This window comes from Limulus polyphemus, unplaced genomic scaffold (assembly GCF_000517525.1).
Source record: "Limulus polyphemus unplaced genomic scaffold, Limulus_polyphemus-2.1.2 Scaffold7715, whole genome shotgun sequence".
Classification (NCBI taxonomy): domain Eukaryota; kingdom Metazoa; phylum Arthropoda; class Merostomata; order Xiphosura; family Limulidae; genus Limulus; species Limulus polyphemus.
In genome coordinates, this window is record NW_013673325.1 from 3,374 (window position 1) to 12,950 (window position 9,577).

Consider the following 9,577-nt stretch of genomic DNA (forward strand, 5'->3'; position numbering starts at 1 on the left):
GATAAGTGTATAAAAAAACTACTGAAAATCACGATAAAGAGGGATAAGTTAAAGTATAATCATTGACCATCAAAACAATATTTTGTTGAAATTGTCTTTACTGTGGAACTGTTACAAAAACTGTTAAACAATCACTTACCAGGAAAGGAGATTTTTCTCGTCACTTGGATTATGTAGAAGATATTACAAGATTGGTTGAACTCTTTGCATAAGCGTTGAAACTATGAATATAGAAGTAGGCGTGGCTTACAAGATGAGACTTGGGACAGGTTCAGCCTATCACTAGTCACGTGGATGTATCGACACCTTATTGGTTGATAAAGTAATATCACTTCCTCAGTCATCTCTTATGTTCACAGGGCACTTTCTAATCTGTGACCGTGTCTAGTGCTAACCAGGAACTTCTTTTGACAGAATCAATCGCACTTCTTTAATAGTTTAGTGAATTTTTGCCTCTCCGTAAAGTTTATATTACTAGTCTTCCTTATTTAGCCTTGTGTAGCTTCATCCACTGTCCAGCCCAATGTAGGAAGACATGTATCAGAACCTGACCTGTGCTACGTAGTGGCAGACAGGATGGAAACTTTACAACAGGCGACTGCAGACCCGAAAAATGCCGCTGATCATATGCTGATTGACCAAGACAATAGTGGCTGTATAGATTATGAAAATGATCTCCTTACACATACGCCTTCAGACAACCGTGATATGGACATCAGCACAAATTACCAAATGCGCCATAAAACAAACGAGAACTATATGATAACATCAACTAAGCAAGACGAAACTCCGATATCGAACGGTACTAAACAACTGACTCCAATTCAAGATTCAAATTACCAGAATAAGCCAAACTCCCGCCTTGTCAAACCACCTTACTCGTACATCGCACTCATAACAATGGCTATCCTACAGTCACCTGACAAAAAGTTAACCCTTAGCGGTATCTGTGAGTTTATCAAAAACAGGTTTCCATTTTACCGCGAGAAGTATCCTATGTGGCAGAATAGTATCCGCCACAATTTATCTTTAAACGACTGTTTTATCAAGATTCCCCGAGAACCAGGGAACCCTGGCAAGGGTAACTACTGGTCACTTGACCCAGCCAGTGAAGACATGTTTGATAACGGCAGTTTTCTCCGCCGACGAAAGCGGTACAAACGCCACCAGCCCGATCTTTTTAAAGACCCATGTGCATTCTTTGCTTCAATGGATTCGTATCGGCACTATAACGGCCTGTTACATCCTACCATATTGTCGGCGTCCCTCGCTAGCCGATACCCGTTTCTCTCGCCTTTGCCGCAGCCTGTTCCTCTCTTCACGCCAAGGGATCTTCCCCGAGCGTCTGTGCCCCCAATAAATGTGAACTTCCTATCAAGCCTGGAAGGGCCGGCACTGATTTCGGGCTCACTCCCTCTGCGTCTACAGACAACCTCACCAACTATTAAAGATATAGCAACAGCCTGCTTCTGTAACAACGAAAAATTCAACAACTTCTCAATCGAAAGCATAATTGAACCCAAACAAAATACTTTAAAACAGCAGAATGAATCATCTAAAAAGTCGATAAATAACTTCTTTGTCCCACGACTGACTAGATCTTGCCAATGTCCCAGACTAGACATAGCTACATTTCGCCATCTGCCCTCCTGCGGAAACTTTCACGCTCTCTCGACGCTGTCCGCCTGGCCCCGGTGACTTAGGCCTTTGTTTTAATCAATTTATTGTGAATACGTTATGTTGCAGAATTGCTTTGTAGGACAGTTATTGTAATCAACTAATCTAGTGTAAAGTTAAGTAAAATTTGATACCATATACACATTACTATCCTCCATGAAACTATTTTTTTAGTGCATATTTACAAGTTTACCTGCCTGAGTGATTATTATTGTACCAACCCACAACCGATCATCTGAGGGGCGGTCACAAACAAGAGGAAGTGTTAATGTTACCCCCCTCACTATACATACCTTATCATCCTACAAAGATGCACGTGTAGAGAGCATGTTTCGTCGTTTATCTTACAATACGATCCAAGTTCATACAGGCGAGTAACTTGGATTTTGTGAAACGTGTATACTATTTTTTGGACGTGAAATATTGATATACACAAGAATGGTATGACAAGGAGCATGAAATCTATATTATTTATGTATATATCCAGTCTATTATGAGTAATAATAATGAAAGATACGTAGGTTTTATGTTAAACAAAGAGACGAATCATTATGTCTAGAAACATTAAGAAACTATCAAAATATTGAAAATGAAATAAGAGATGGTACTGATCTGTATGTTTTAATTAGTTTCGCTCAATTGAAAAAGTAGATTTATAATGTCATATTGGGCTGAAGCAAATTTAATGTTTTGTTATATTTAATTATTGAAGTTCCTCGGGTAATCTTCAGTTAGATATAATAACTAAAGATCCGGGTAATCTTCAGTTAGATATAATAACTAAAGATCCGGGTAGTGTTCAGTTAGACCTAATGGCTAAAGATCCGGGTAGTGTTCAGTTAGATATAATAACTAAAGATTCGGGTAATCTTCAGTTAGATATAATAACTAAAGATCCGGGTAGTGTTCAGTTAGACCTAATGGCTAAGGATCAGGGTAGTGTTCAGTTAGATCTAATGGCTAAAGATCAGGGTAATGTTCAGTTAGATCTAATGGCTAAAGAGCAGGGTAGTGTTCAGTTAGACCTAATGGCTAAGGATCAGGGTAGTATCCAGTTAGATCTAATGGCTAAGGATCAGGGTAGTGTTCAGTTAGACCTAATGGCTAAGGATCAGGGTGGTGTTCAGTTAGACCTAATGGCTAAGGATCAGGGTGGTGTTCAGTTAGACCTAATGGCTAAGGATCAGGGTAGTGTTCAGTTAGACCTAATGGCTAAGGATCAGGGTAGTGTCCAGTTAGATCTAATGGCTAAGGATCAGGGTAGTGTTCAGTTAGATCTAATGGCTAAAGATCAGGGTAATGTTCAGTTAGATCTAATAACTAAAGATTCGGGTAATGTTCAGTTAGATCTAATGGCTAAAGATCAGGGTAGCATTCAGTTAGATCTAATGGCTAAAGATCAGGGTAGCATTCAGTTAGATCTAATGGCTAAAGTTTAGGGTAGTGTTCACCTAGATCTAAATAATCATATTTAAAGTTCAGGGTAGTGTTCACCTAGATCTAAATAATCATATTTAAAGTTTAGGGTAGTGTTCAACTAGATCTAATGATTATATTTAAAGTTCAGGGTAGTGTTCACCTAGATCTAATGATTATATTTAAAGTTCAGGGTAGTGTTCACCTAGATCTAAATAATCATATTTAAAGTTTAGGGTAGTGTTCACCTAGATCTAATGATTATATTTAAACTTCAGGGTAGTGTTCACCTAAATCTAATGATTATATTTAAAGTTCAGGGTAGTGTTCACCTAGATCTAATGATTATATTTAAAGTTCAGGGTAGTGTTCACCTAGATCTAAATAATCATATTTAAAGTTCAGGGTAGTGTTCACCTAGATCTAATGATTATATTTAAAGTTCAGGGTAGTGTTCACCTAGATCTAAATAATCATATTTAAAGTTCAGGGTAGTGTTCACCTAGATCTAATGATTATATTTAAAGTTCCGGTTATGTTTGGTTAGATCTAATGATTATATTTAAAGTTCATGGTAGTGTTCACCTAGATCTAATGATTATATTTAAAGTTCAGGGTAGTGTTCACCTAGATCTAATGACTATATTTAAAGTTCAGGGTAGTGTTCACCTAGATCCAAATAATCATATTTAAAATTCAGGGTAGTGTTCACCTAGATCTAATGACTATATTTAAAGTTCAGGGTAGTGTTCACCTAGATCCAAATAATCATATTTAAAATTCAGGGTAGTGTTCACCTAGATCTAATAACTACATTTAAAGTTCCGGTTATGTTTGGTTAGATCTAATGATTATATTTAAAGTTCCGTTTATGTTTGGTTACATCAAATGTCTCACTCTCGTGTAGTATATGACAGAGGTTTCAGTAAAATCAAATGATTAAAGTTCCTTATTGTATTCAGTTAAATGAAATAAATACAGTATCGCAGAGAAATCAAAGTATATGAGTATATTAGTTTCTTGTTTCAAGAGAGATACATATTTAAAATTATTATAGAATCATATTGCATTGAAGTTTACCTCGTATTTTATAAACTTACATTCAAGCATTTTTACGTAAATTGTATGCAAAATCTTTTGTGTGAGTAGGGACTTCTTAATATCTGTGTTATTAAACACAAACTGGCGGACTCTTTATTTGAAGTTGAAATCCTTTTACTAAAGTATTATATAAACTTATATATATATTGTAAGTTTGTAAGTTTCAATCTGAATGAGATAATATAAGACATGATAAAGCCAGTAAAACTATATCGTAAGTGTAAGGTTCAACTTGATAAATTCAGTAAATTTATACCTATACTGTAAGTTTCAGCAGAAAGTCAATATATAGACTATAAAATATTTGTACGTTTTAACACAAACAGGGCAGAAAATTTAGAAACAAATTTCCAAAATGCTAACATGAATGTGAGTTTTGATTCATATATTGGCAACGTAGTGAGTTTTTTGCACGTGTAAACTTTAGCACAAACTGGACAGAGATTCTTTCATCATTCTTTCATGTTTTAACATAAAGTGGTTAAGGTTTTGATACGAACTTAAGTTTCAATTCAAACTGGAGAAAAATTTTATCATGAGTGGAGGTTTTAATTCAAAACAGTTGCCGCTTTTAAAACTTTTCTACAAATTCCATATTTGTACATATTCCAGTTTCATAAAGTAGTACTAATTATCAAATTTCAATGTATATTGCTCTGTACATAACTTATAAAATTATCAACCTATCTTTCTTACAAAAGGAAACCAAAAGACAACTTTTTAGTAAAGTCAGTACTTAAGAATAATTCCACATTAACATTAGTAATATTAGAGTTCATTTACAAATGAGGTATTTTCATATCTCGCATGTAATACAGTATGAAAATTAAATAAGTCTTAGCAGTCTATATTTTCTGCACTGTTGTCCTTGACAGATGTGTAAGGTTGTTTTGTTTCTGTGTATAATAGTATAACTGAGCGCTGGTATTTAACGATATCACTCTTCTTTAAACAAGCGTACTGTTATGTCATACATTACAGTTACCAATATTAGATTTTTAAAACACACTTCGCTAAACAATTTATGCATCAAATTACTTTTATATTTTGTTGATTACAGGATTCCTAACTAAATGTAACTCAAACAAAAGACAAAAAGCACTGTCAATATTATAATGAATCCATCCAACTATTGGTAGGGTATCCTATGAGTGATTTGATATCGGTTGTTTGCATTGATTACCGTAACAGGTAAAAACAAAACATATTCAATACGATGAAATATGTGGACCCAATTGGTAGAATAAGAATTAAATATCAGTGAATCGTTTAAGCTTGTGAGTTTTGGTACTTTCCATAAAATCAGTTTTATTTATCTGTTTTTTTAAAGGCTCTCAAGTTCTTCGTCTACAGAATTAACAAAAAAAATCTTCTTCTGAAAAACCTGATGCCACAGTGACATCTAGCGATAAAAAAGTTCTATGTTTTATGCGATAAGGTTTTAAGTCGTTGTTTGTTGAATTTCTTGTAAAGCTACTCGAGGGTTATCTGCGCTTGTCCTTCCTAATTTGGAAGTGATAGACTAGATGAAAGGCACCTACTCAACACCACCAACTGCCTACTAGTGGGCTACTCTAATCTAGTAATGCTGTTTGAGTATAACACATCTATTGTCCTAAAGCGGAGCGCGAATTTTCGGTAATAACGGGGCGTAAACCAAGGAACCTCGGTTTAACATGCTGAACACTTGGCGGCACTCAGCAAAGATTCTTAAGAAAGTCAAATCAAATTATCCCGAAAAGATATCCATTGAAAAGCCCATCATCTCCTACGGTCATACCGAATTTGTTAATTCACACAATTATCCTGATGACGTTTCCTTATCGTGTCTGTGGAAATTATTTTGATAAGGTAAGTTTTTGGCTACTTTACAGCTTAACAGTTTTACCAAATAAAGATCTATATAACGCATGATTTTCTTATTTCCGTATTCCATCCTCCACAACATTTTACTGAAAAAATATTTTACAGTCGAATGTGATAAGTAACTAAAATTTGAAATAATTTATCGTATACATATGAACTTACATGTATGTTGTTTTTCTATAAGTAAATTTTTTAGGTATCAACAATTTTTCCAATAATTTGTACATATATTTACAAGATGCACTTCAAACATCGTAATCATTTTGTTAGAACAATTATATTGTGCTTCAAAAAGAGCTTACACTTTTGATCTTATTTAATCTTACCTATTCTTTTTTTCCTTCAGTTCAAAAGGAGTGTACACTTATGCTGTAATGTATATATGCAGGTTAAATAATATTATTTTGTAATTAGGGCAATTTAGAACAATTCTCTACAAGTTATAGAAAAATGTCTATATAATTTTAAATTTTCAAAATTTTAGAACATCAAATAAATATATATATTAAGTGAATTCGTGTAAATTAAAATTTTATGTACGAAGTATAATTAAAAAACGATTATTAATTTTTGGTTCCTATTTAGGAAGACAATTTTTTGATGTGTACATTAAAACAAATGTTATTTGTATACTTAACTTATGAATATTCTTATTACCTAGTTACAGTATTTCCTAAAATAATAATACGCACCTATATCGTCAAACATAACATATATCATATATACATATATATATATATATAGAGAGAGAGAGAGAGAGTATCACTAACAGTAAGATGTAATATCTGAATACGATGAGAGATAACTTGTTCAAAAGGCTAGTTCGGGAGATATGGCCCAATACTGTAACTTTCTTGTGACAAAAGGGCTAAAAATGTGAACAACAAGTAATTTTGCAACATTTTTTCAGAATTAGCGATTTAAGTAAAAACATAAGTTATCAGTAGAAGTTCAAGATGGCAGCGAACAATTTGAAAATTTTGAATAGGAGTTTTTATAGTGAGAGTAAAAGAATATCCTACATAAAACATGAAACAAATGCACTGAATATGAAGTTTAGTGCTTTTATGTGGTCAAACCTTTAACCTCACTTAAATTAAAATATGTATTGAAGCTATATTACAAAATTTAATTTTGTATTAGAATGAGAGAGCATTTTCAATTATCTCTTATTTATGTGTGTCCTGTAAGCCTATTTATTATATCATAACAAGAAATTGTTGACGACACGAAAAGTACAGTTGTACAAAGACGTGAAATGAGTGAAAATGAAATAATTTTTTTCATGTTATATTGAGATTTGATGTGCATTTAATAGTGTCTTATTAATTTAACAGCCCAACTCAGAATGCGTTCAAGTGTATGATATGCACGAAAGATGCAATATGTCCTGGAAAGAGAGATATCTATAGAATTATAACCGCACTGCTGAATTACCCTGTATTCGGGCAAATCACATGTGGATTTCATTAAATTCAAATTGAAAACAGATGGTTGTGTTTCAGGCCACACCATTTAATCTAGTATTCATTGCTAAAACAGATGGTTCTGTTTCAGGCCACAACATCTAACCTAGTATTCATTGCTAAAACAGATGGTTCTGTTTCAGGCCATAACATCTAATCTACTATACATTGCTAAAACAGATGGTTCAGTTTCAGGCCACATTTGTGGCCTTAAACACAACCATCTGTTTTAGTAATGAATAGTAGATTAGATGTTGTGGCTTGAAACACAACCAACTGTTTTAGCAATGATTAGATGTTGTGGCCTGAAACAGAACCATCTGTTTTAGCAATGAATAGTAGATTAGATGTTACTATTCATTGCTAAAAAGATGGTTCTATTTCAGGCCACAACATCTAATCTACTATTCATTGCTAAAACAGATGGTTCTGTTTCAGGCCATAACATCTAATCTACTATTCATTGCTAAAACAGATGGTTCTGTTTCAGGCCACAACATCTAATCTACTATTCATTGCTAAAACAGATGGTTCTGTTTCAGGCCACAACATCTAATCTAATGGACAGCAAACATACCAACGTCAGCCATATTGTTTTGGACAGCAAATATACCTACGTCAGCCACATTGTATTGGACAGCAAACATACCTACATCAATCATAAGTGTTAGATAGCAAATATATCTACGTCAGCCATATTATGTTGGACAGCAAATATACCTACGTCAGCCATATTGTGTTGCACAACAAATGTACCTATGTCAGCCATATTGTGTGTTTCACATATTGAAAATCTTCACTTCATATTTTAACATGTTTATTGATTAGAAATTAAATTTTGATGACGATATCGAGAATCTATTGTAATTAAGTGAATAAAGAAGTATTCTTACTTTAACATCTTTACTGAAATACATTAACGTTTACATTACAATAATCTATTATCTAGCAAACTTTTTTTCATAAAGTATTTAGAGATTGTAACGCTATTGTACTTTCTATTGCTTTAATTCAACTTTCATTTTCAAATTAACACCATTACCATACAACTATAATCATAATTTCTAAGCTGGCCTGAGCTGATTAAACCAAGAACTCAGTCTTTGAATCAGGAGATCACGCTCTTCATAAGCTTGAAGTAAAATGTCGAAATAATGACTTATTGAACTTAGGTTTAAATGTTCTCACTCTTCCAGTTCTACATATCCGCCGTGGTTCTGGAGTCGCCTTGCGGTAAAACATCGGTAGCTTATAAGTTACGAAAGAGGTACACATTGGTCAAACACCATTAGAATACTTCCGTGGCTGTACTTTGTATTTAAACCTAGAAACAACGTCATAGCCTACATTCTGGTTTCAAAATGAATCTCAGTTACAGATAGGTATAATCTCTGTGAACGAACATAAGTAACTGTTTTTCACACAATATTTTATGGTGACAATGAGAGTTATTAAAATGGTTGTTGGTTTAGTACAAATAAGCACAATGGGCTATCTGGATTCTGTCTACCGTAGGGAATCGAATCCTAAATTTTAGTGTTTTAAATCCGTAAAGTTACCACTCACCCACATGGGGACGGTTCTTAAGGTATCTTGCGTAAATTTATATTTTTTTTTACTGTAAAAGAGACATAAATCATACTATTTTCAATAATAATGTAGGAAAAAGTGTTTTTCCTGAAACTTTCTTGACATTATTAAATTAATTACGTAAAAAAATACTATACGTAACCTTAAATCCTAAAAGCTCGAAATTTTTTTATATCTAAATCACATTCGTACTCAAAATACTAGTGAAATTCTGTAGTGAAGAGATCCTTTTTATGACCTTTACATTCAAGTTGTTATGTTTAATTTGTAAAAAAAGTAACTTAGTGTAAATATGCTGTTAATGATCACATTCAATCAACACACTGATACACACGCTCAGAACCTTAAACTGTGGGCAATTTCACCTTCGTTTGATAACATAATTACTTGTTAGACACCTGATAAGATTTCACGACTTTCGTTTATTAGAGCAAAGAGCGGATTAGTCGAGACGAAGCTTG

The 9,577-nt window shown here is 33.4% G+C and overlaps 1 protein-coding gene across 1 annotated transcript; it reads left to right on the plus strand.

Annotated features, from left to right (window-relative positions):
- The first annotated feature begins 397 nt into the window (after window positions 1-397).
- Window positions 398-1,729, plus strand: LOC106474814 (forkhead box protein D3-like). Its single transcript, XM_013935504.2, has one exon. The coding sequence runs from the start codon at window positions 577-579 to the stop codon at window positions 1,696-1,698; it is 1,122 nt and encodes a 373-aa protein (XP_013790958.1). The 5' UTR covers window positions 398-576; the 3' UTR covers window positions 1,699-1,729.
- Window positions 1,730-9,577: the final 7,848 nt, after the last annotated feature.

Bases quoted from the DNA above. Each gene is read 5' to 3' on its own strand.
- LOC106474814 (XM_013935504.2), top strand. From the start codon at position 577: ATGGAAACTTTACAACAGGCGACTGCAGACCCGAAAAATGCCGCTGAT.